At 51.7% G+C, this 26,848-nt stretch overlaps 2 protein-coding genes across 2 annotated transcripts in view; one reads left to right on the top strand and one right to left on the bottom strand.

Annotated features, from left to right (window-relative positions):
- The window catches only part of ZNF362 (zinc finger protein 362), a 175,750-nt gene that overhangs the window by 22,684 nt on the left and 126,218 nt on the right, over positions 1-26,848 (top strand). The gene's annotated exons all lie outside the window — the stretch shown is intronic.
- The window catches only part of TRIM62 (tripartite motif containing 62), a 36,556-nt gene that overhangs the window by 2,657 nt on the left and 7,051 nt on the right, over positions 1-26,848 (bottom strand). Inside the window, exons 2-4 of the mRNA XM_055254915.2 lie at positions 16,658-16,753; positions 10,870-11,126; positions 9,437-9,552 (exon numbers count right to left, since the gene is read on the bottom strand). Of these exons, the coding sequence (XP_055110890.1) occupies positions 9,437-9,552; positions 10,870-11,126; positions 16,658-16,753 (469 nt within the window). The remainder of the gene's footprint in view (positions 1-9,436; positions 9,553-10,869; positions 11,127-16,657; positions 16,754-26,848) is intronic.

Below are 26,848 nucleotides of genomic sequence, written 5' to 3'. Positions count from 1 at the left end.
GCACGTAGTGGGCACTGGCAAATGTTTGTTGAATTAACCAGAATGAGGCCTAGAATTGGGGAATTTTAGAGCTGGAAGGGAGCTTCCAGATGATCCAGTTGCTACTGCCCCCTAGGGGGAATGGGGAAATTGGTGAGTGTGTTCAGGTTGTCTTAACAACAGCTGGGATCCAGGGATGCTAAAGACCACGAAACGGACAGGACAGTTCTGCAAAGGGAAGTTCTGCCCCACACCTTCCCCCACTCCCAGTGATTTTCACGTGTCCCAGCAGACATTCACGTGGATGAAAAATCTTTTGTATACGGATCAGAAACTATAACCTAACTCCATTTCACATATAAACATGAAATAATTTTTTGCAGTTTTAATATACGCTGAATATTTCAGAATGCAACCACCGTGTAAATGAAGGGAAGGCTGCATTTGTTTTGTTTGGAACTTCCCTAAGAACTGTTTGTTTTGTTGGAAAATACATCCCTAAGGGCAACACCACTGACTGAGACAACCTACCTGTATAGGCACTTGAGGCAGGATGGTGTTTTACCTATGACAAGAGGACCTGGCCGCTTTGCTAGGTTTTCTATTGTGATTGTGGGTGAGCGTCTACATGTTGACATACGAAATATTTTATTATTAATAGTTTCCTTCTATTTTCCTTTATATTAATAGTCAGAGTATGTATCTATTTACATACATATACACACAGCACACTTGAAATCATGAAAAGGTTACACATTATCTTTGAGATATTACACATGATTTGTTATGAAAAGTAGACAATGGGTCTGAAAAGATTGAAAACCATGAATTCTAGGCCAACTCTTCCATTTGACAGATGAGGAAACTGAGACCCAGAGGGGAGACATGACAAACTTAGGTCATCCTGCAAATATTGGCAGAGCCAGGACTAACCAAGGCTGTCTGCAATCTAGCTCCAGTCCTTTCTCCCAGCCAACCTCTCACTTCTGCCCCCTACCCCACTCAGGTCCAAAGCCTCTGCTTACACACTTCCCTCCACCTCCTCCTCTCTGCTTGTTGCAACCACCCCCAGAGGCTCAATTCAGAAGGTCCTCCCTCTGGGAAGCCTTCCTGGTTGCCCAGCAGATGTGCTCATTCTGTCCTCTGAAATTCCTTTTGCTTCTTCTTTTTCTTATTTATTTATTTATTTATTGGAGACAGAGTCTTGCTCTATCCCCCAGGCAGGAATGCAGTGGCATGATCTTGGCCCACTGCAACCTCCACCTCCCAGGTTCAAGTGATTCTCATGCCTCAGCCTCTCGAGTAGTTGGGATTACAGGCACACGCCACCACACCTGGCTAATTTTTTGTATTTTTTGTAGAGACAGGGTTTCGTCATGTTGGCCAGGCTGGTCTTGAACTCCTGACCTCAGGTGATCTGCCCACCTCAGCCTCCCAAAGTTCTGGGATTACAGGCATGAGCCACTGGGCTGGCTGCTTCTTTTTTTAAAAAAAAATAGAGACAGGGTCTCACTCTGCCACCCAGGCTGGAGTGCAGTATTGTCATCATAGCTCACTGGAGCCTCCAACTCCTGGGCTTAAGTGATCCTCTTGCTTCAGCCTCTTGAGTAGCTGAGACTATAGACATGCATCACTATGCTCAGCTAATTTTTAAATTTTTCGTAGAGATGAGGTTTTGCTATGTTGGCCAGGCTGGTCTCGAACTCCTGGCCTCAAGTGATCCTGCTGCCTCAGCCTCTCGCAGTGCTGGGATTATAGGTGTGAGCCACCACACCTGGCCTGAAATTCTTTAGCTTTATTTGTGCCCTGCTACCGGCGTGGGGTATTATCTTCTGTGATCACATTTTGCCCTATTTCCCCATTTGCACCAAGAGGGCAAGGACCGTGCACTTTCTAATGGGGCTCTCCCTTGTGTGTCCAGAGCCCAGCCCGGGGCCTGGCATGTGGCACGTTTCCCGAAAGACTCACCAAATTAAACCGGCCATGTTTGTGCTGAGCGGGTGGCATGGGCTGGCCACACTGGCTTAGCAGGTCTGACTAAAAATTTCATGAACCCTTGTTAAGACCTCTGTTTACTCTCTGCTCCCTGAGGGAGCTGATAACTGGCCAGAGGAGAAGGAGGAAACTGGGATTGGCTTTCCTTAGCCTGAATGACCATTTCCAGGCAACAGCAAGACAGAGGTGAGGAAAAGTGGGGAAAAGGAATCGCCTCCGTTCCTTGGGGTCTTGGACATCCAGCTCTCTGGCTCTTTCCTTTACTGGCGAAGTGGGGACATGGTTATGCTTGGCTGGAACATTCCCCCTACTTCAGTTGCCTCTGTTGGCTGCATTCTTGCACAGAAATAAGATGCCTCAATGATGGGGACTGTCCCCAACAGGGAGCCACAGCCAGTCCCTGAACTGTGCCTCTGTTCATATACCCACTGGACCGCTGACCTATATCAAGTTCCTTTCATGATCTTTGCCAGGAGTAAGTTTAGTTTTGCATTTTACCCTCTTTGTTTCTGTCCTTTGGACTTAGAGGGCTGTATGGAAGTAATTAGCCCTGCGAATAGAAGGGTCAATGGAAACACAGTCCTCTGTCCAGGGACATAGAAGACGGGGAGCCAAGAGAAGACGGACACTGAGTTGGTGGCTGGATGTTTCACCCTGTGGTCTGACTGGCCACAGGCAGCTTGTCAGAACCAGGGGGCCCCTGCCTGGTGGAATGTGGGGAATTCCCACAGTGGGGTCGGGAGGTGGGAGTGGGAGGGAGCTGTAGGAGGAGTGTGTGGTAGGGGGAAGAGCTAGATTGAGAAGAGGAAACTAATCAGACATAGGTGGGCCACCCCTATGACAGTGGCATGTGGATCACACTCAGGTGTGACAGTGGAGGGGCAGAAGAGCGATGCACAGTGCCCAGGCATGAACAGCAGCAGTTCAGAGTGCTGGGGGAACTTAGGCATGGTAGCTAAGGCGCCTGGGTGATTTCAGACCAGCAACAGAGGCTCAGGGCAGAAGGACCGGTGCGGGGTGGGGGTATCCTTGAGCAGGCATGAGGGCTCAGCCTCAGACTTGTAGCTTATGTAGGACAATGTGAGCCACTTGTGGTGCCACTGATGAGTGCGACGGCACCCTAGGAGGGAGACAAGGGGGCTCTCAGTGGGTCTGAGACCAGTAGACAAAGATAAGCCTGCAGATGGGAGGAAATCCTGATCCGCCGAATGCCAGCCCTGGCGAGTGGACCTGCACTGCTTGAAGCCCAGGGGACAGGATGGGTACAGGGCCTGCCACTCACTGGGCCGGCCTAGGGGCAGGGCCTGCCACTCTCTTAGGCAGGGGGTGTGGTCTGACTCTTAGGAGGTTTCTATACCCCAAGGGGTGAGGCTGGGGCAGGGCCTGGCACCCTGGCTGGAGCCACCTCCAAGGCCTTGCACGCATCATTAACACAGGGTCTTGGCTCCTGGGGCTCCCTCCCCGAGGCCAGGGCTAACAGAAGTAACAACCTTCAGACCAGAGAGCGACCTGGAAGGGGCATGGCAACACCCCTTCCCCCTCTGAGAAGTCAGTCCCTCCATCTGTCCCTCATCTCCAGGAGGTGACAGGCCCAGCAAAACAAGCGCAGTCCCCGGGGGCTCACCATTCTACAGGTCAGAGCTCATTTCTAAGTCCCGGGACCCAAGATTTATAAAAACAAAAAGCCAGACACTGAGGCAGCCCGTCTGGTCTCCAGGTGTGTTCTCCATTTAAGCCTCTCTGAGACCTTGAGGTCAAAGGCATTCAGGAAGGATCATGGACTCTGGAGGTCCCAGGAGATGTTTCCTGGCCACCACTGAGCAATCACATTCTGCCCAAGCAGTGGAGAAAGCCCTCCCGGGGCATAGCCCAGCACAGCTGCTTGGCAGTGAGTGGATTGTATTTCTTTGTTCTCAAGAACAGAGGCTTCGAGCATGCAGGGGCCTGACAGAACATGAAAGGCTGGCTGTCAGCGTTTTCCTCTGGCCAGGCCTTTAAAAAACCTGGTTCCTCAATCCCTCAGATGTACAGGGCAGGCATGTGCAAAAACATTCTCACACTCACTAGCTCATGGGAGCACCACGACAGACCCAGGGGCACGAATTGTTCTAGCCATTTTTCAGAAGAGGAGACTGAGGCTACAAGGAGACGACGCTGAGGTAAGTGGCTTGCTCAAGCTGCCACCTGGGGAGGAAGCAGAGTTGGAACTTCAGCTGAGGTCTTTTCACATCATGTTCTTCCCAGCATGTGGCCCCAGAAAGCCTGTTCAGCAAGACTGGGGAGGCCGGGCTCAGTGGCTCACACCTGTAATCCCAGCACTTTGGGAGGCCGAGGCAGGCGGATCACCTGAGGTCGGGAGTTCGAGATCAGCCTGACCAACATGTAGAAACCCCGTCTCTACTAAAAATACAAAAAATTAGCGGGGCATGGTGGCACATGCCTGTAATCTCAGCTACTCGGGAGGCTGAGGCAAGAGAATCGCTTGAATCCGGGAGGCGGAGGTTGCAGTGAGCCGAGATCCCGCCATTGCACTCCAGCCTGGGCAACAAGAGTGAAACTCCGTCTCAAAAAGAAAAAGAAAAACAAAAAAAGACTGGGGAACCATCTGTCGATTCATGATGATAGTAACAATAAACAGACAGGAATAAAGTACTTACTAAGTGTTACAGGATCATTATTACAAACAAATAATTTAATTTAATCTGCATAGCTACTCCGGGAGAGAAATGCAACTATCCTTGTTTTACAGATGAGGAAACTGGGGCTCAGAGAGGGGAGTGCATTGCTCTGGGTCACACAGCTAGGCAGGGAATGTGCTGGGACTCAAAATGACTGGATTCAGATTAGCAGGGGGTGGGGAGAGAGCAGCCCAGGATGGGGAGGAGGCAGGAGCCAGGCAGGCTGCTCCTGGTGTCCTTGGGACAATGGGCTGCCTGGCCTGGCTGGGAGGCAGTTTGTGCCTGGGAGTTGGAGGACTTAGACCAGGTAGGTAGGAAGGTCACAGTTGGAGGAGAGCTTCCTAATGTTAGGCTGGGGGTGGGACAGAGGGGTGGCAGGTAGAGGAGAGTGAAAGTGCCAGAGCAGGGGAGTGACAGGTGCTGGATGGGATTCTCAGGTGACCCAATAGGAAGCCTGAGCCGGAGGGGAGGGCAGGCAGGAAGCTGCTAGAATCCATGGGCTAGGTCCCTGGGGGCACCCCTCCCATCTGGACATAAAGGGCTTTGGTGCTGGCAGAGGAGCCAGAGTGACTTCACAGGCCCCGTAGACAAAGGAAGGGGCCCAGCCAACCAGGCTGCTGCTCTCTGAACTCCCCAGGGGCCTCTGCTCTGGGCAGGATGTTGGAGCACAGGCTGTTCCTCCCTCAGCCCCTCTCTGGCAGGCAGCTTTCTCTGGAGCAGTGGTTCTCAACTGGGCCAATTTTGCTTCCCAGGGACATCTGGCAAAGTCCGGAGACATTTTTGGTTGTTACAACTGAGTGGGGTGGCTACTGGCTACTGGCATCTAGTGGATAGAGGCCAGGGATGCCACTAAACATCCTGCAGAGCACAGAGCGGGGCCCTGCAACAAGGAATGGTCCAGCCTCCAGTGTCAATGGGGCTGCGGTTGAGAAACCCTGCACTGGGGTGATGGCAAGTTCCACATCCCTTTGCTCACTTGTGAGGGAGTTGAGAAGGGAACACTAGCATCCCTATTTCAGAGGAAGAAACTGAAGTTCAGAGGAGGCAGTGACTTGTTCAAGGCTGTGCAGCAAGTTTCTTCAGTCAACAAAGACTTACTAAGCACCTATTTTATATGAGGCACTATTCTAGAAACAGAACTGAGACTAGGATCCATTCTTTTTTTATGCATTCATCGAAAAACATTTGCTGTGCTGGCTGCTGGGATTGAATCAGACCTGGCCCCTGACCCTCAGAGTTCACAGTCTAGTGAGTGAGACAGCCACACAGAAAATGACAAAACAGTGAGACCATGTAAGCCCAGGTTGCCTTGAGAAATCCAGGAAGGCTTCTCAGAGGAAGGGTTTATAAACTAAGATGCCAAGGAGAGTAACAGTTGGCCATCAAAGACTAAGGATTGTGTAGAGGGCTCCAGCCAAAGGGAACGGCATGTGCAAACGTGTAGATGAGGGAGAATACAAAACGTGTAGATGAGGGAGAATATGGCTCATTTAAGATCTAAAGATGGGCCGGGTGTGGTGGCCCACGCCTGTAATCCCAGCACTTTGGGAGGCCAAGACGGGCAGAACACAAGGTCAGGAGATCGAGACCATCCTGGCTAACACGGTGAAACCCCGTCTCTACTAAAAATACAAAAAATTAGCCAGGCAAAGATCTCACTCTGTCGCCCAGGCTGGAGTGCAGTGGCGTGATCTCGGCTCACTGCAGCCTCCACCGCCTGGGTTCACGCCATTCTCCCACCTCAGCCTCCCGAGTAATTGGGATTACAGGCGCATACCACCATGCCTGGCTAATTTTTGTATTTTTAGTAGAGACAGGGTTTCACCATGTTGGCCAGGCTGGTCTTGAACTCCTGACCTCAAGTGATCCGCCTGCCTTGGCCTCCCAAAGTGCTGGGATTACAGGCATGTGCCACCACGCCTGGCCTCCCATGACTCTTGAACGTGCCTTGAGGGACTTTTGATGTTTGTGGAACAGAAGAATGAATCCAGCCAGATGGAAGGAACTCTGACCCCTGTGTGACCTGAGGGAGTCAGTGAGCCTCCCTGAGCCTTGGTCTCCCCAGCCTCCTTCCTGGTGTGTGTGAGGTTGGAGAACGGCCAGTGAGCTTAGTAGGTAAGGAAGGGCACAGGCTCTGGGGCCTGATGTTGGGGTTTAAGTCCTGGCTGTAGCATTTCCAAATCGTGACCATGGACAAGTTCCTAACAGCTCTGTGCCTCCATTTCTTATTCTGAAAAAATGAGGATAATAACAGTTCCCACTTCTTAGGGAGAATTCACTTCTCTATTCAGGTCTCTTCTCTAAAGGACATCGTGCCTGACTCAGGGACACACAGGGTTCTCTGCTGCCAGTCAGTTTGAATCTGCCCTTGGGGGGGGATCTGTGATTTTGGGAAGGCACTGATTTCCCAGTCCCAACACCTGATAAGTCTACTAGAAACCTGTTTCAGACCTTCTCCTCTCTCCGCAAACCTCTCATCCCCTGCTCCCATCTCCGCTGATGATCTTGCTTCCTGCTTCACTGAGAAAGGTGAAGCCATCAAAAGAGAATCCCCCAAGTGCCCACCAGTGCCCCACTGGCTTTGGTGCCTACTTACTCTACTTTCTCTGGGCTCCTGGAGATGAACTGTCTGGGCTCCTAGCAGAAGCTGGCTCTCAGCCATGCAGCAGATCGCAGTCAAGGCTGGGCGGCAGTCAAGGCTGTCACTCCTGCAACTTCCTCTCCTGCATCCTTAATTCTGTCCCCTCTACTGGATCTTTCCAATCATCTCACAGATATGCTGTATTTCTTCACTCTCTCTCCTTCGCTTGAGTAAAACTTTAAAGCATTGCCTCCACCTCTCTTGGACCAGCTCCAACCAGGCTTTGGCCCCTACTGCTCCATCCAATCAGCTCTCATCAAGGCCACCAATGACTTCCCTGTTGCTAAATCTGGAGAATAGTCTCTTCTGGGTTCTCCCATGCTTGGCTCAGCAGCCTTTGTCACCGTTAGCCACTCTCTCCTGGAAACGCTTCCTCCCGGCTTCCAGGACATACCTGGCTTGCCCTCCTATCCCTCTGACTGCTCCTTCTCGGTCTCCTTGGCTGGGTCTCCCTCTTGTCCCTGACTTCTCGGAGTGTCCCGGGGCTCCTGATGTTAGGGCAGCTCTCTGCCTTTTCTATCCACCCCCACTTCCTAGGTGATCTTGTCCGGGCTCATTAAATGCTGTCCATATGCTAATGATGCCAGTGCTGACCTTCCTCTTGTATTGCTGGCTTGTCATCCCTGCTGCCTTTTCGACATCAGTGCTGAGATATCTAATTGGCATCACAAACTTTACAGGCTTACAACTTCATCCTTTTAGTCACTTTGGCCGAAATAATTGCTATCTCCCTCGTCGTCTTTCTTTCACGCCTGGATTTGCTAATCCACTAGCAGATCCTGTTGGCTGCCCTTACAAAATATGTCCTAAATCCCACCCCTTCCCACCCCCTCCACTACCACCACCCTGCTTCACACCCACATCACCTCTTGCCTGGATTATGCAATGGTTTCCTAACCCATTTCCCAGCCCCCATCCTTCACCCCCTTCAGTCTATTCTCAACCCACCAGCCAGAAGGATCCTTAAAAAACTTAAACCAGCTCACGTCACTTCATGGCTCCAAGCCCTCCACTGGCTCTCACCTCACTCAGCATAAAATCCAAAGTTCTCACAATGGCCTACAGACCCTCATGGTCTGGCCACTGCTACCTTCTCAATCTCTTCACCTTGACCCTCCTTCTCACTCATCTCCCCAGCCACGTTAACCTCCTTGCTCTTCCTGCCTGGGAACCAGAGGGAGACTGGTGAGAGTGAGATGTGCTCCTGCCTCAGGGCCTTTGCACTTGCTGTTCCCATGCTGGGAACACTCTTCCTCCAGATACCTACGTGGCTCACTCTCCTTCAGCCCTCGACTCTAATGCTTCCTTCTCAGTGCGGGCTGGTTCCTGGACCACCTGTCTAAAATCTCCATCCTGTGTCACCTTTCCCAGCCCCCTTCCTTATTCTTTGTCAGGATCTAATATGCTCTGTATTTTTCTGATTTACTTTTGTCTACTTTCTCTCTCACACCCTGGGATGTAAGATGCGTGAGGGCAGGGATTTTTGCCTGTTTTGCTCACTGTGGTATCTCTAGCACCTAGAACAGTTCCTAATGTGAACTGTTATATACCCCGTTGTAGAGAAGGAGTCTATGAAGTGTCCAGGCCTCAGTCATTTCTTCTGGAGAATGGGTTTGCTAATGGAACCTATCTCATGTTTTTTTTTTTTTTTTTTTTCTTTTTTCCGAGATGGAGTCTTGCTCTGTTGCCCAGGCTGGAGTGCAGTGGCTCCGTCTCGGCTCACTGCAACCTCTGCCTCCTGGGTTCAAGCAATTCTCCTGCCTCAGCCTCTCGAGTAGCTGGGATTACAGGTGCGTGCCACCGTGCCCAACTAATTTTTGTATTTTTAATAGAGACAGGGTTTCACCATGTTAACCAGGCTGGTCTCGAACTCCTGACCTCATGATCTACCCACTTCAGCCTCCCAAAGTGCTGGGATTACAGGTATGAGCCACCACGCCCAGCCATCTCATGGGGTTTTATGAAGGTTCACTGAGCTGAGTGATTGTGTAGCTGCCCAGGACAGGTCCTGGAACATACTAGGTGCTCAGCAAGGCACTCTGCTCATTCACCCCAACTGCCCCATGCTGTGTTTAGGACAGGGGGCTGGGCTGTGCTGGGACATGCCCCACCTAGCTCTGGACCATGATAACCCACGCCTTACCTGGGTGGATGTCCTGGAACAGGGACTTCCAGATGGTGTACTGCAGGGGGCCTGTGTACTTGGAAGTCGGGAAGTCTTCATATGTGAGGTTAGTCTCGTGGATTTTTCCCTTGAGCCTGGAAGGAGAGCAGGAAAGGGGGCTGCAGCAGGGACTGGATTCCTGCCCCAATGCCAGGGGCCCCACAGCTACCTTCAGGGCAGCTGGCACAGGACGTGGTCATGAGTGAGAAGTTTGTGGGACTCAGATTCAAGTGCCTGCTCGTGCTGCTTCTGGCCTCTCTAACCATCCCCTCCGTCTTCTCATCTTTAAAATGGGTGTTATGCTAGCATCAGCCTTCTAGGCTTTTTGTGAGAATTACATGGCATAACATATACAGATGCTCAGCACAGTGCTCGGCTCATGGTCAACGCCAAATTCATGATCTTAGCAATCAGTATTGATCACCAACAAACCAATGACTAAGTGTTATTACTACTAAGGGAAGATTTGGGGTCACAGAGAACTAGGCTTGAATCCTGGCTTACCAGTTACCAGGTGGGGAGCCTTGGCCAACTGATGTAGCTTTTCGGAGCCTCAGTTTTTTTCTTTTTTTCTTTTTTTGAGATGGAGTTTCACTCTTGTTGCCCAGGCTGAAGTGCAATGGCGCGATCTTGGCTCACTGCAACCTCTGCCTCCTGGGTTCAAGCAATTCTCCTGCCTCAGCCTCCCGAGTAGCTGGGACTAAAGGCGCCTGCCACCACGCCGGCTAATTTTTGTATTTTTTTTTTTTTTTAGTAGAGATGGGGTTTCACCACGTTGGTCAGGCTGGTCCTGAACTCCTGACCTCAGGTAATCGACCCGCCTCGGCCTCCCAAAGTGCTGGAATTACAGGCGTGAGCCACCAGGCCCAGCAGGAACCTCAGTTTCTACATGCAGGAAATGATGATGACAGTGGTAACTACTTTCAAAGGGACTGAGAGGGTGACAGTAATATAAGGCCTTTATATAATAACACGTAATGCCAACACTATCATAAATAAAATAATATGTAATATAATATATGATTGTAAACACTATTAAATGTTACCTACTATCTATAATGTATACAGAATATATTACATATATAATGAGGTAAATACATGAAGTCTTTACTCCCAGATCCGTTCTCTCCTGCACCCCTAGAGCCAACACAGCAGGGCCGAAGTGGCTGCCTTCTAGATGGTTTTCAAACTGTGTTCCTCACCACTGCTGCTGCTTCTCTAGTTCAAGCCTCGTTGGCTTCATACTCAAGGCTTCACGGTCCTACCCATAGCACGTGTCCCATAAACGTTTGATGAAGATTTGAATGAAAGAATTCTCTGCTAAGGATCCCATCTGCCTCCACTCCCACTGCCCAGCATGGGTCGAGGAGGGGATGGTCAGCTGGGGAGGGCCCCTGGCAGGTGGCACTTACCGCTCGGACAGTGAGGCCACCCCAGCCAGGAAGGTGTGCCTGTCGGTTTCGGCCAGGCGCTCCTGCAGGATCTGGGTTCCCTCCTGCACCTTACGCAGCTGCTGGCTGTAGCGCTGGACTTTCTGCTCGATGTCGGTCAGCGTGCGGGCCGTGTCCGCCTCCAGCTCCTCTAGCATGGCCTTCTGGCGCTCGCGCAGCAGCCGGTGCAGCCGCTCGAAGGCCTCGCCGATAGTGGTCCGCAGGCTCTTGGTGGAAGACTGTGGGGGACAGTCGTCAGGGGTTATGGCTGGGGGAGCAGATGGGGTGATCTCTGGGTGAGAGGAGGAAATCGAGAGCCTTGACACACAGAGAGGAAAGGGTGGGAAAGGTCATGCTTGGTGGGGGGATGTCACATGCAAAGGCATGGTGGGAGGAAAGGATGGGCTTGTTCTATGTGGTCCATTAGATAGCTAATGAAATGGCCCAGGTGAGAAAATGAGGCCTGAACTAGAGGAGCAGCAGCAATGGTGAGGAACACAGTTTGAGAAACATCTAGAGGGCAGCCTCTTTGACCCTGCTGTGTTGGCTAGAGGGGTACAGAAGAGAAAGGAGCTGGGGATAATGCCCAGGTTTCTGGCTTGGGGGTAGGAGGGATGAGGGAGCTGGAGTGAGGGCTAGGGGACAGGGTGAAGATGTTCTCTCAGGGACAGAGTGAGTCTTTATTTTTTTTTTTTTTACTTTTATTATTATTTTTTTTTGAGATGGAGTTTTGCTCCTGTCACCCAGGCTGGAGTGTAATGGCATGATCTCGGCTCACCGCAACCTCTGCCTCCTGGGTTCAGGCGATTCTCCAGCCTCAGCCTCCCTAGTAGCTGGGATTACAGGAGCCCGCCACTATGCCCGGATAATTTTTGTATTTTTCGTAGAGATGGGGTTTCACCATGTTGGCCAGGCTGGTCTCAAACACCTGACCTTAGGTGATCTGCCCACCCTGGCCTCCCAAAGTGCTGGGATTACGGGCGTGAGCCATCGTGCCCGGCTGAAGTCTTTATTTTAAAAAAATCATTCATGGGGCTCATTCAGGGGGCTCAAGGAAAGATGACAAGGTCACAGACATCAAAGAGCTTTGTAAATTGCAACATGCTGAGAAAACCTTGGTGGTTACTCGCTGTGTCCTGTTACCTCAAGGACCCTCTGGCTAAGGAACAAGAACTGGTGTTTATGGACAGGATCAGGGAGGTAAGCATGAACTTTCATGGTTTTCTCTGCCCCCAAGGGCACTGTGAAGCTCAGGAAGGGTGAAGTAGTGAAGGGCACAGGTTTGGTACCCGACAGCCTGCGTAAGGATTCTAGCTCTGGGTCTCTAGCTATGGCAACGTCAGCTGCCTAAGAGCTGTGAACCTTAGTTTTCTTATCTGTGAAAGGGGTAACAAAAACTGCATTGTAGGATTGTGGTGAAGATGAAATGAGGGGGTGTTGTTGTGCACACTCCAAGGCGCAGAGAAAAAGCCTGCTTATTGAAGACTGCAATTCTAATAAGCGTTTCCTGGAAGTCTTCATTGACAGACAGGTTCTGAGCCGGGGCCTGAGGGATGGGCAGGATGTCAGTTGGGGGTGTCGGGGGAACAGGCAGAGGGAGCCGCATGAGGAAGGGCTTAACGTCAGGATGACACAGGCTACAGAAGTGGGGCCAGGCTGCAGCAGCATGTGGGGCCTGCCTCTGCAATTTTACTTTGTGGGATTCTGGCTGGGAGTTCATGGAGTCAGAAACCCCACTGTGTTCAGCGCTCAGGGCTCTGTGGGAGGCTCTACAAAGGCTCAATTAGGGCCTGTTCCCTCCCCGACGCGCGGCTGCTGGCCTGCAGGAAGAACCGCTGGCAGCGGGCCAGCCTTGCTGCGCATGCCCACCCAGAACACCAGGCAGACAAAGGGGGGCGGACGAGAGGCTGGGGATGCACAGCCAGGCTGCCGTGGCCTTCCTGAGCCCCCTCACCCGGGGAGGGTGGAGGCCTCTGCAGCGGCATGTTGCTGATGGGGAAGATGGGGTCCGTCATCCCTGCACCACCTGGAGCTGCCCTCCACAGGTGCCCACACGCCACAGCTGCTCCTCTGGCTCCTCCTAGACCACTCTGCAGCACTTAGCCCACTGGCCACCCTCTCCTAGTTGAGAGTTCTGCTTTGCCTCCCATCTCTGTGACTGCTGCCGCTCTGCCTCCCATGTTCCTCGGGGCTCATCCAGGTCAGCGCCTTCCATCCTCACCCTCTACACCTGCCCCCATTTTCAACTCAAACTGCTCTAAGGATGGTTCCCAAGTCCGTATGGATGGCCTTGCCTGTCTCCTGAGTGCCACACCCATTTTTCCAACAGTCTCCCCAACACATCCCCCTGGGGTCCCACAGGTCTTTCCAACTCACTTGGTCTACAAGTCAACTCTTGTCTTTGCCAGCAAACTCACTGTCAGAGTGATCCTTCTAAAGTGCCAACTGAATCACAGACGATCCTGAGTTTAGGAAACCTCTTTAGCTTCTTGACACGTAGTAAAATGCCGAACTCTTTAGTCTGGCATTCAAGGACCTTCTCAATTTAACCCTAGCTGACCTCCCTAGTGCCACTGCATTGCAACTCCACCTGCCTAGAATGACCCTACCAAAACCCTGTATTCAACTGGCAAACTCCTACTCATCCTGCAAGACCTAGCTTGAAAGTGACCTCTTCAGAGATAACTTTCCTCTCTTTCAGGCGGATGGATGTTCCCAGAGCCTTTTGTCAACAGTCTCAATACATTGTCCCACATTTTCTGTCTCCCTGGCTAGTAAGTGAGCCCCTGCTGGGTAGGAATAACATCTCCTTTGGCTCTGCACCCCTGTGCCCATCCCAGGGCCTGGTACAAGGCTGGCAATCAGGAGTAGCTTGAGGGGTGAAGGAGGGAAGAGTCTTGTCCGAAATTGCTCTGCAGAGCTGGGTGCAGGCTCCAACTTCTTTCCAGGCTGGGGTTTCAATGTCACAAGGATGAGAGAGGATGGGAGGGGAAGGGGGGAAGGCAGGGACAGGGCAGCCAGCAGTGGAACATCAGAGTGACAGCCACCCCTGGAGCCCCAAGTACACTCCCGATAAGTCCTACTGACCTACCTGGCTTGCTGACTACAAAGCCATAGCTCTTCCAGGACACCCCAGGAGACATCCCAGCTGGAATATGCACTGGGCTCTGACAGGACTGGATGGTAAGCTCCCAAGTTGCCATTTTCTAGCTGTGGGACTTCAGGGTGGTCCCTCAACCTCTCTGTGCCTCAGTTTCCTCACTGATAAAATTGAGATAACAACAGTTCCTACCTGGGACGATTTTTTTCTTTCCTGTTTTTTTGTTTTTGGTTTTGGTTTTTGTTGTTTTTTATTTTTTTGAGATGGAGTTTCACTCTTGTTGCCCAGGCTGGAGTGCAGTGGCTCGATACTGGCTCACTGCAACCTCCACCTCCTGGGTTCAAGCAATTCTCCTGCCTCAGCCTCTCAAGTAGGTGGGATTACAGGCACCCACCACCACGTCCAGCTAGTTTTTGTATTTTTAGTAGAGACGGGGTTTCACCATATCGGCCAGGCTGGTCTTAAACTCCTGACCTCAGGTGATCCTCCCGCCTCAGCCTCTGAAAGTGCTAGGATTACAGGCGTGAGCCACTGTGCCCGGCCGATTTTTTTTTCTTTTCAGTCACTTTTTTTATAACTACTTATTGTGTGCCGGACACTGTGCTAGGTTTTAGGGAATCCTGCTCTCGTGGAGGTGACATTCTGTGAGGTTGGCAGGATAATGAAGGGGAACACGATTCTCAGCACAGAGAAAAGTTCTGCTAAACTGGTGCACCCCATTTATTCTAGTTCTTTCTAGGGCAGGGTCACCCTTTCCCCAACCCCCTCCCTTCAGCTCTGTGGCTGGGGAAACAGCCCCCACCCCAACCCACCACATCCCTTGGAACACCCTGGGGCCTGGAGGCGCTGGGGCCCTTTCAGAAAAACACCCTGCCAAGAATGCATCACCCCGCCAGGGCGCCGACCAAGGAAAACAGAGGGCCTGAGGAGGGAGATCAGACAGGCCCTCAGGCTGGGCCATTGGAGGGGCAGGCGCAGCAGGATAGCCGAGTCAGGCACCAGGTGAAATATGACCTCCAAAGCATCCATAGGCATTTCTTGTATAAACACCCCAGTCCAGACAGGAAGTGGGGCTGGGGGAACTCGAGGGGGATGTGGCCCCACAGGACCCCCCAGAGGCAGACAGATGGACAGGAAAGCGGGGGAGGAAGAGGTCAGTGGAGAAAAACAAAGAGGGTGTGGGACGTGGAGAGGAGAGAAGAGAGTGCTGCTGGGGAGAAGGAACAGCCCATAATACTCCGCTCTCATCCAGAGAGAGGCTTCCATTTGCTTCTCATCATCCAAGAGGTACAGAATCACCAGACAGATGGGGAAACTGAGGCTGTGAGAAGCAATGAGGCCAGCATCCTGTGACTGTTTATCATCTGTTGCCCCCTGAGGGTCCTGCCCAGAGGCACTCTGGAATGTTCTGTGAAGAATTGTTTGTCATGACCTTCCTGAGACCCCATAGTGGGTTGGTGGCCAAGCTGGGGCATAGATCTGGGTTTCCAATGGTGTCTCCAGGCCCCAGGATGACCTCCAGAGGCCCAGCGCATTCCTAAGGCTCTGCTGCAGCTCCTGCTGACAGAGCCGGACAGCCTGAAATCACCCCAGGCCTCACGACACAGAGTCACTCTGTACAGTGGGGACTCCACCCAGCACCTTCCAGTCCCAGAGTGCTGGACTGAGCCTGGCAGTCCCCACTGGACAGATGGGAAGGCTGGGGGCCCAGAAAAGCATGCAATTTACCCAAAGTCACACAGTGAGTTAGTGGTGGGATCAGAACCCATGTCCTTCTCAGGTCAGTGGAAAGGTTTGTTTGTTTGTTTGTTTCCCAAACCACAGTAGCCAGAGACTGCAGAGTTTGGCCCTACCTTTCAGAGTCCATATCCCATGGCCTGAGCTTACGGGGAGATGATACCAGGGCTGGGCCACCTCTGGAGGGCTTCGAGGGGACATGCTGAGGATTGACTCCTAGGCAATGGGCTTATTCATTCATTCATTCATTCATTTTAGAGATAGGGTATCACTCTGTCTACACAGGCTGGAGTGCAGTGGCATGATCATGGCCTATTGCAGCCTCAAACTTCTGGGCTCAGGCGATCTTCCCATCTGTCTCAGTCTCCAGAGTAGCTGGGACTACAGGCATGTGCCACCACGCCTGGTTATATTCAATTTTTTTTTTTTTTTTTTGTAGAGAAGGCATCTCGCTATATTGGCCAGGCTGGTCTCAAACTCCTGGGCTCAAGCCATCATCTCGCCTCAGCCTCCGAAGAGACTGGGATTACAAGTGTGTGTCACAACACCAGGGTTGGGCGTTTTTAATAAGGGGAGAGGAAAAAGAGACTGAGCACATTCCCCGGCCCTTCAGGAGGCAGGGGGTTTCTCGAGGGTCCCTGGACCCGCCTCAACTTCCACCCAAAGTGGGAAGGGAGAAATGGCCCCATCCTTAACCAGGGGACCAGCCCACATCCTTGCAGCCTGTCATGATGGGGTGGGTCCCCCCCCATTTAACTTCATGGACGCCCTACCCTCTTCCCCACCTTGCCCTTCTCACTCCAGGTTTGGCTCCTTGAAGCCAGGTTTCCACCGCACACCCGAGGTCCCGCCCCTCTTCCTCAGTTGGCCCCGCCCCCCGAAGCCCTGCCCTCATCTCTGCCGGCCCCACCCCCGCGCCCCGGCCAGGCTCACCTTGGTCTCCGCCAGTTGTCGCTTGAGCAGCTGCAGCGCTTCAGTGTGCTCCCGCTCGCTGTCTTGAAGGGCCTGAAGTTGCTCCTTCAGCTCCCTCTGAAACACACACAGGGCCGGGATGGGGGTGGGGGCCACGCCTGGCCCAGGCATTCAGCCCTGACCGCTGCCAGGCGCTGGGGGTTAGCCTGGCCTCTGTCCCCAACCTCCAACACTTTCCTCCCATCACAGTTCAACCACCAGCAAGTCCTGTAGAGTCTGTCTCCTAAATACCTCCAGAATCCATCCGTATCTTTCACCAGCATCTTTGCAACAGCCTCCTCCTCTTTGGCCACCCTAGAGGCTTCTGTGACAATCAACCTCCACATACACACTCTCCGGCTCCCCACACTTGGCCGTGGATCCCCACTTAGAATTAAGGCAGGGGTCTCCAACCCCCAGGCCACAGATGGGTATTAGTCCCTAGCTTGTTAGGAACCTGGCCGCACAGCAGGAGATGAACGGTGGTAGGGAGGGGCAAACCATCTGTATTTACAGCCACTCCTCATCGCTGGCATTACCACCTGACTCCACCTCCTGCTGGATCAGTGGTGGCATTAGATTCTCACAGGAGCGTGAACTGCACATGGGAGGGATCTAGGTTGCCTGCTCCTCATGAGAATCTAATGCCTGATGATCACTCACTGTCTTCCGTCACCCCCAGATGGGACTGTCTAGCTGCGGAAAAACAAGCTCAGGGCTGCCACTGATTCTACATCATGTTGAGTTGTGTAATTATTTCATTATATATTACAATGAAATAATAATAGAAATAAAGTGCACAATAAATGTAATGCTCTTGAATCATCCTGAAACCATCACCCCACCCCCACCCCCCACGGTTTGTGGAAAAATTGTCTTCCACGAAGCTGGTCCCTGGTGCTAAAAAGGTTGGGGACTGCTGCTCTAAGGAACCAAAGCTGTACCAGTCCAATGCTACAGACTAGCTGCCAACGTTCTCCGAGGGCTACAGTGGGCTGGGCACTGTTCTGAGCTCTTTGCTTGTATTCAATCACTTGGGCCTATCAGTAACCCTAAGGGAGGCACAATTATTATCTCCATCTTCTGATGGAGAAAGAGATACAGAGAGGTCAAGAAACTGGCCCCACAGCATACAGATAAGCATATAACAGTAAAGAAGGAATTGGAACCCAGACAGCCTGGTTGTGGAGACCATGATCTTGATGCCAGGTGACACGTTTCCTACCATGATGACTCCCATGATGAATAACAATAAATCCACGACACAAAAGATATCAAAATTTTACATAAAAACATGATGAGCATCACTGATTTTTCCTTTGTCTCAGGTTCCAGTGTGGCTCAGCAGAGCGTTGTTAGTGATCCTAGCCTTGTTTGAAATGTTGAATTTTGTTCATCATGGGTTTTTTGCATTAATTTTGATTTAAGAAATATTGCATTAAATATTATTCATCTTGATTGCTGAGTTTGGGGCACCCTCTGATCCCACCTCTGTCTCCAACACCCTCCCCCATCACTCCCATCCAGCCAGTGGCCTTCTTCCTGTGCCTCCACCATCTTGAGCTCGTTCCAACCTTCAGACTATGCCCTGGCTATTTCCTCTGGCTGGTGGCCTCCACTCTCAGAGTTTCTCATGGTGACTCCTTTGTACCATTAACTTAACTCAGATGCCACCTCCTTGAAGAGTCTTGCCTGACCACCCCACGCACAGTGGCACCTCCTCATACCCTGTCACGCATCTGGATTCACGGTCTTCCTTGCACCTTCTGCTGTCTGAATATATTTGACTGTGTGTTTATTGCTTGTGTCCTCACTAGAATGTGCATTTCATGAGAGTAGTAGGAATCTTGTCTGGCTTGTTCCCTGCCTTATGCTCAGGGACTCAGTGCTTATTTGTCAAGTGATAAATGGGGTATGGAGGTGAGGACTCCCTAGCACAGGGTCCAGCTGTCTGCAGGCATTGGGAATCTAGCCCGTTGTATTATTGCCAGTTGTTCTCCTGTCTGTCTCTCCGTTGTCCCCGTATTGGCCCATGAGTCCTCCAGGGTGGCTCCTACTGCACCCTCTCCGCATACCTCACACCCAGCAACAGCCTGGCACTGAGACGGGACTCAATGACGCTTGCTGCATGAATGAAGTTCCTGGAAATGGCCTCTGAGTTCCCCAGTCAGCCTGGGCTGTGAGCAGTGCCAGGAAGGCTGACTTACCTGTTCACATCCACCTCCCTCCCACTCATTCAGCTTGTCAGACCAGGGAGGGCCTCAGTAAATGTCTAGTTCAATTAATTTTACAGACTAGGCAGCAACATGGGAAAACGTTCATGATGACATGCTGATGGAAGAATGCAGGAAACAGAATTCTCTTTGATTACCATCAATTATTCATTTAACAAGTATTTCTTGGGCAACTATTATGTACCAGGCACGGTTGAGGCACTGGGATTACGGTGAACGACAAGACAGACACAGTCCCTGACCATAGGGACTAGTCTGGTGGGGAAGACAGACAACAAACAAGGAAAATAATAAAGGAGTGAGGTTACCAATATGGTGTGTCCTGCAGAGAAAATAAAGCAGTGTGAGATGGAGGGGACTTTAGGTAGGGTGGCCAGGGAAGGCTTCTCTGAGGAGGTGACAGCAGAAGGATGAGGAGGAGCCAGCCATGAAAATGGGGGTAAGATAGAAAAATACAAGCTGCTTGTTTTGAGAGCCCATGCTGATGCAATGGTTGGAACTCTGGCAGCCATCTCAGGCCATGAGGCAACTGTAAAGACCAAAGTCACAAGCTGAAACCAGAAGAGTAGAAGGAAGAAGGAGCCCAAGTCCCTAATGACTGTGGGGCTGCCACACCATCGGTTTACTCAGTGACATGCTAGGAAGCTGGCTGTCTGAGAAAAACTTTTTTTTTTTTTTTTTTTTTTTTGAGACGGAGTCTCGCTCTGTCACCCAGGCTGGAGTGCAATGGCGCGATCTCAGCTCACTGCAAGCTCCGCCTCCCGGGTTCACGCCATTCTCCTGCCTCAGCCTCTCCGAGTAGCTGGGAGTACGGGCGCCCGCCACCACGCCCGGCTAATTTTTTGTGTTTTTAGTAGAGACGGGGTTTCACCGTGGTCTCGATCTCCTGACCTCGTGATCCGCCCGCCTCGGCCTCCCAAAGTGCTGGGATTACAAGCGTGAGCCACCGCGCCCGGCCTAACTTTTTTTTTTTTTTTTAAAGCCCCAACAGTGCCAATTTCCATGGCGTAAATGTTTCCGCTCAGTGGATTTCAAGCTATCCATGTGAAGTAGTAGTTGACTTGGCACTGGGATGAGATGCGCACAATCAGCTCTCAGGAGCCAGTGCGACCTGCTGCAGCACACCCCACCTGGAGTCCTTTCCTAGAGCCTTGTCTCACATGAGAGAGAAACGCACCCCATCTGACTGCAGCTACTTCAGCCAGGGCTCTGTTACTAAGAGCTGAAAGTCATTCCTAGCATTCGTGTGCAGCTTGAGCGGACACAGTCCTCAGGGCAGAGGAATCTCGTTTGCCTAAGAGAGTAGAAAGACCGCTCCTCAGGTGCCTCTGCCAGCCTTGGGCTATCCGACCTGGGACACAGTGGCTGAGAGGCAGATGTTGAGGAGATGGGCTGAGTGCTACAGTTCTCCCCCTGGTGGTCCCCATGGGTCCACAGAAGACCCAGCACCCAGGCAGCTCTTTGGGATTTCTGAGAAATTGCCTTGGAGTCTGTGCTCCTCACATTGCCCAGGGCGCTCGAGAAACCTGGACGTTTCCTCCCTGATTCTGGAGTCAGGGAATAAGGACGGCGGGTTGCTCCTTCCTCCTGGATCCTGGGAGAATCGGAACACTCATTTGCCCATTCCACAAACGTGTGGTGAGACCTTGGGCCTCACATGGTGCTGGTCAGGGATGGGGAGAGATGAGGGGTGAGTCCTCAACATGATGCCACGAGGTGTGCATGTGTTGGGGTGACAGTCAGGGACACAGACACTTACAGGGAATGCTGTGATCGTGTTCGGAGATCCCCAACTTGCTCCTCTCCCCATATTCCCCATCTCAGTGAAGGGCACCCCTCCCCCAACTCCATCCCAGCCAGAAACCTCGGAGTGAGAGTCATCCTTGATTCCTACTGCCTCCAAACCAATCTAGTCCCAGGTTTGGTCTGGAATTTGTTCTCTCCTCTCTATGCGTGCTGCCTCTGGTTCGGTTTTCATCACTTCTTTTCTGGGCTGTGGCCCCAGGCTCCTCCCTGCCTCTAGCTCTCCTGCTGCTCCAAGTGCCCTGCACAGCAGCTGCAGTGATTGTTCTAAAGGGCAGATCTATAAATGCTTCCCCTTCTCACTCTCCCCATTGTGCCAGTCCGCAGATTTCCACATTGTCTGAGAAGAAAGGCACAAAGCCTTAGGGTAACATTCAAGGCTCTTCACTGCTGGCCCCAACCTTTTTGTCTCCAGTCCTAGCTCTTGGTCCAGACGTGTGCTGTTCAATACGACACACGTGGCTATTTAAATTGCAATTAATTAAAATGAAATAAAATGGAAAATTCAGCTCCTTGGTTGCACTGGCCACATTTTGAGTGCTTGCCAGCCACCTGGGCTGCTGTATCAGACAGTGCGGACACAGAACTGCCTGTTCTCCCAGAGAGTTCTAGTGGACAGTAGTGCTCCAGGCACACTGAGCAGCTCACAGAGCTCTCCAGGCCTTTACACATCTCTCAAGACTCAGATCAAATGTCACCTCCCCTGGGAGTCCATGTCTCAAACTCTGCATGCACAGTGTCCCACACTTGTACCCAGATGGCACACACTGCATTTTAATTGCAAGGTTACCTGTCAATCTCCCCTACTAGGCCGGGCGCAGTGGCTCACACCTGTAATCCAAACCCTTTGGGAGGCTGAGGCAGGTGCATCACCTGAGGTCAGAAGTTCAAAACCAGCCTGGCCAACATGGCAAAACCCCATCTCTACTAAAAATACAAAAATTAGCTGGGCATGGTGGCGGGTGCCTGTAATCCTAGCTACTTGGGAGGCTGAGGCGCGAGAATTGCTTTAACCCAGGAGGTTGCAGTGAGCCAAGATCGTGTCACTGCACTCCAGCCTGGGTGACACAGTCCAGTCTCTTTAAAAAAAAAATCTTCCCTACTAGATTGTACATTCCAGCTTGGGTGACAGAGCGAGACCCCATCTTTAAAAAAAAAAAAAAAACTCCCCTACTAGATTGTGGATCTTGAGGGCAAGGACTGTGGAAAGGGGAGATTTTCACAATCTCAGTACCCGGGACAGGGTCACACACCCTGGCCTTGCTGAGTCTTCAGGATGTCCCTGCCCAGGGATGAGGCTAGGCTGGGTCAGAGTTCACCTCTGAAAGGGTGGGAGGGGAGAGAAGGCCCCCAGCAGGCAGAGTTCCCTGGGTGGGCTTGGTGCAGAGCCCAAAGGAACAGCTAACTTAGGAAAACCAAACCCTAGAGTCCAGAAGGTAGGACTTAGAAGGCTGCCTGAGCTGTGTCACCCCTCCCCGTCCAACATGTTGGAGATTAGTTAGAAGACTGGCTCTACCTTGGTTAGAAGACTGGCTCTACCGGCCGGGCGCGGTGGCTCACGCTTGTAATCCCAGCACTTTGGGAGGCCGAGGCGGGCGGATCACGAGGTCAGGAGATCGAGACCACGGTGAAACCCCGTCTCTACTAAAAATACAAAAAATTAGCCGGGCGTGGTGGCGGGCGCCTGTAGTCCCAGCTACTTGGAGAGGCTGAGGCAGGAGAATGGCGTGAACCCGGGAGGCGGAGCTTGCAGTGAGCCGAGATCGCGCCACCGCACTCCAGCCTGGGCGACAGAGCGAGACTCCGTCTCAAAAAAAAAAAAAAGAAGACTGGCTCTACCACCCATCGGGCTGTGTGACCCTAGGATGTCACCTAACCTCTCTGTGCCCCAGTGCCTTGTCTGAAAAATGGGGATAATCATATCTCCTAGGGTTGGGAGGGTAAAATGAGACAATGGTAAGAAGTGTTCGGCCTCACAGGGCACAGAGCCTGGCACACCCTGGGTGCTCAGGAGACAAAGTGGTCACTGTGTCCCGTATGCGGCTTCCCAGTCACTTCTTTGTGTCTTCATCCCTCACTGTGTCCAGGTGGCCCCTCCTTCCGTTCTCAGATGGCCAGAGCAGGAAGAGGCTGCAGGGACCATCTGGTCCAACCCCTTGGATTGCCAGGACAGGAAACACAGGCCCAAGGGAAGGGACCGACTGGCCCACGGCCACACAGCTTGACAGAGGAGAACAAACTGGAAATTTTACTCCAGCAGAGAGGTCACACAGGAAACTGGAGCCTGATAAACTCCCAAGTGATACAGCTTAACCCTGAGGAAGGACACGTAAAGGCAGAGACCCAGAACCAGAGGGGCTGGAGGCGGGTGTGGTTTGGGTTTGAATTTCACAGGCATCTTGTCACCTAATTCTCACAACAATCCACAAGGCTAGTGGTGTCTTTATGGCGTCCATCTCACAGAGGGGGAAACTGAGGCTGAGGTTAGGCAGCCTGCTGACAGCTAGTAAGAGGCAGAGGGGAGGGTCTCAGTGGCTCCGAAAATCCATGTTCAGAATCTCTTGGCCTCCCTACCTCCCATGCAAATCAATACAGCAAAGATTTCTGAGTACCCAGTGAGTGTCAGGCTTTGTGCTGGCCGCTCCAGGGGTGGGCCTATACATGGTCCTTGAAGAATCTGCAGTTAGTCGAGGAGGAAGAAACTTGAATAGGTAAAATACAAAGAAGAACAGGATAAACATGGAGGGCCTGCTAGGATCCAGTACAGCTGACAACACCTGGCTGTGCTCACAGCGCCCTCCCTTTGGAAACCTTGGTTTCCAAATCTGTAAAGTAAGGTCTTATTTTTATTTTTATTTTTTTTGAGACAGAATCTCGCTCTGTAACCCAGGCTGGGGTGTAGTGGTGCGATCTTGGCTCACTACAACCTCTGCCTCCCAGGTTCAAGTGATTCTCCTGCCTCAGCATCCCGAGTAGCTGGGATTATAGGCGCCCGCCACCACGCCTGGCTAATTTTTGTATTTTTAGTAGAGATGGGGTTTCACCATGTTGGCCAGGCTGGTCTTGAACTCCTGACCTCAAGTGATCCGCCTACCTTGGCCTCCCAAAGTGCTGGGATCACAGGCATCAGCCATGGCGCCGGCCTCAAATCTACTAACTAAGGCCTAAGAGCACCTGCTCCATAGGCTTTGCTCTGGGAATGAAATGACTTAATTCGTGACCTGACGTGACGCACAGGGTGAGCTCAATCAATCTGGGTTGTCATTATCATCATAGTAACTATATGTAAAGTTGGGACTCAGAACTGGGGGAGCTTCAAGGAAGGCGTTTGTTTCTGATGGAAGGACAAAGGAAGATGGATGGCCAGGGTTCCTTCAAGTCTCCAGGATGGGCCAGGGCATTGCAGGTGGGGAGAACAGGTTGGGTAGGGGCCCACCCTCACGTGTGCAGGAAGTAGGGGTGGTTGGGGATGGCTGTAGCCAGGCATGTGACAGGTGGGTGGAGTCCCAAGCTGGAAAGGCCAGTTGGAGCTAGCTAGGGTAGGGGTGGGCACTGGAGGAGGCCTTGAATGTCAGCTTGGGAGAGTTGGATTCCACAGGGCCCCATCGGAGTGGGGGTGGGCAGGGCAGGATGAGGTGAGTGGGGAGGAGACACCTCAGCGGGTGGGGCTGTGGAGTCTGCACAGCCCTGAGCACACAGTTATACAAATAGGCCAGCTTTCAGGCTCTGGGGTTCTTTATTGGTATGAGGAAGCCAGGACTAGGGCAGCAGAGGAATTGGGGGACACAGAGAGGCAGGGCTCAAATGTCCCCAAGGCCAGATCTCTCTTGCTGTGAGGCCATCCCTCCTTCTGGCCGGGGGGACAAAGCAGCTGTGGAAAGCCATCTCAGCTCTGGCTTCAGGGACTCTTCATCAGAAAAGCCTGTGTTCAAATCCTGACCGTATGACCTGCGCTCAGGGCTGACCTCCACAAGCTTTCACAGTGTTGTGATGAAGGCTAAGTGAGATGGCACCGATGACATGGCCCAGCACGGTGCTGCACACAGTAGGTGCTCAAGCCTCTCCTCTTCTCCATGCCTGGATACTGCTGTCTCTTTCCCTCTCTGACCCGAGGATGCCAGAAACCTGACCGTGACAAACTTGAACTCGCCTCTCCCTTTCCTCCCCCAGCCCCAATCCTTCATCTACACCTAGAACCGGATGCTCCTGGTCCTCCCAACAGACCAGAGTTCTTCTATATCTTCGAGCCCCAACCCTCCTTGTGCACTTCCGAACCACACAATCTCTGGCAACATCTGGCCACTCCCTGCTTCTAGGGTCTCCCACCAGCTCCCCTGGCACACTGCTCCAGAGCGCTTGGTCCATCATGCAGACCTGGCCGGGCTACACTTGCCCGCTCACATCTGTTTCTGGCTTCCTAGCATGTTAAGGATCAAGCTCAGTGGGTGCATGCATGTGTGTGTGTGTGTTTGTATGTGCATGCATGTGTATGTGTGTACATGTGTGTGTGCATGTGTGTGCACATTCAAGCATTCAAAGCCCTTCCTGAGCTGGTCAAGCCTTGCTTTTCCATTCTTACCTCCTCCTGCCACACCGTCCCCTCCAGCCACAACGAACCACCTGAATGTGTGCTCACCTCCATGCCTGTCCCTGGTCACACTCAGATAACCTGAGTTCAAGTTTCAGCTTCAGAGACACATAGTGGTTTTCTGACCTTAAGCACAGTTTCTTTCTTTTCTTTCTTCCCCTAATTAAAAAAAATTTTTTTAGAGACAAGGGCTGACTCTGTCACCTAGGCTGAAGTGCAGTGGTGCAATCATAGCTCACTATAGCCTCAAACTCCTGGGGCTCAAGTAATCCTCCTGCCTCAACCTCCCAAGTATCTAGCACTACAGGCATGCACCATGCCTGGATAATTTTTAAAAATTTATTGTAGAGATGGGGTCCCTCTGTGTTGCCCAGGATGGTCTCGAACTCCTAGCTTCTGGCCTCAAATGATCCTCCTGCCTTGGCCTCCCAAGAGCTGGGATTAGAAGCGTAAGCCGCTGTGCTCAGCCTCTTTTTTAAAAAAAATTTATTGAGGTAAAATATACGTATATAACTTATCATCTTTACCATTTTTAAGTGTACAATTCAGAGGTAGTAAATACATTTATATTCTTTTCCCCCCTTTCTTCCTCCCCCTTCTTCTCCCTTCTCCCTTTCCAGGCCCTTAGGCACAGTTTCTGTTTTTCCTTTTTGGTTTTTTGAGACAGGGTCTCACTCTGTTGCCCGGGCTGGCTGGAGTGCAGTGGCACCATCACAGCCCACTGCAGTTTCAACCTCCTGGGCTCAAGTGATCCTTCCACCTCAGCCTCCCAAATAGCTGGGACTACAGGTGCATGAAACCATGCCTGGCTAATTTTTTTGTATTTTTTGTAGAGATAGGGTTTTGCCATGTTGCCCAGACTGGTCTCGAACTTCTGGGCTCAAGCAGTCCTCCTGCCTTGACCTCTCAAAGTACTGGAATTACAGGTGTGAGCTACTGTGCCCAGCCAGGCACAGTTTCTGAGCCTCAGTTTCTCCACTTATAAAATGGGGCAATGAGATCCATCTCATAGGGTTACTGTTAGAATTAAATGAGAGGCAGGCTGGGGGAGAGAGAGAGAAGGAGAGCGTGCCTGCCTGTCAAAGCCTTGAACCCGGTCCTTGGAACAATCTGCACCAGGCTATGCATGTTTTTATTCCCTCTCTCCATAACATCTTTCTTTCTGCTCCCAGGCCTGAAGCACTCAGCATATCTTTTAGGATTCAGCTCAACAGAGCAAGCTTCAGTTACAGCAACCTACCAGTTTATGGGCCTATCTCTCGGGACCACACAGGGCCAGGTCTTGTGTAGTTCTCTCCTGGGCCCAACACAGGGCTGGCCCTCTGTAGCCATGGCACAGATACTGACTAAAGGAATTATGTGTTTGTGTACATATATATATGTACACACACTATATATATATGTACATATATATGTACACACACTATATATGTACACACACACGTATATGTGTATGTATATGATGTATATGTATATGTATATGTATTTTTTTTAAGATGGAGTCTTGCTCTGTCACCCAGGCTGGAGTGTAGTGGAATGATCTCGGCT

The sequence above is a fragment of the Symphalangus syndactylus genome, chromosome 12 (genome assembly GCF_028878055.3).
Source record: "Symphalangus syndactylus isolate Jambi chromosome 12, NHGRI_mSymSyn1-v2.1_pri, whole genome shotgun sequence".
Classification (NCBI taxonomy): domain Eukaryota; kingdom Metazoa; phylum Chordata; class Mammalia; order Primates; family Hylobatidae; genus Symphalangus; species Symphalangus syndactylus.
The sequence above is the reverse complement of the archived record's forward strand: the minus strand, read 5'-3'. Positions and strand labels throughout refer to the sequence as shown.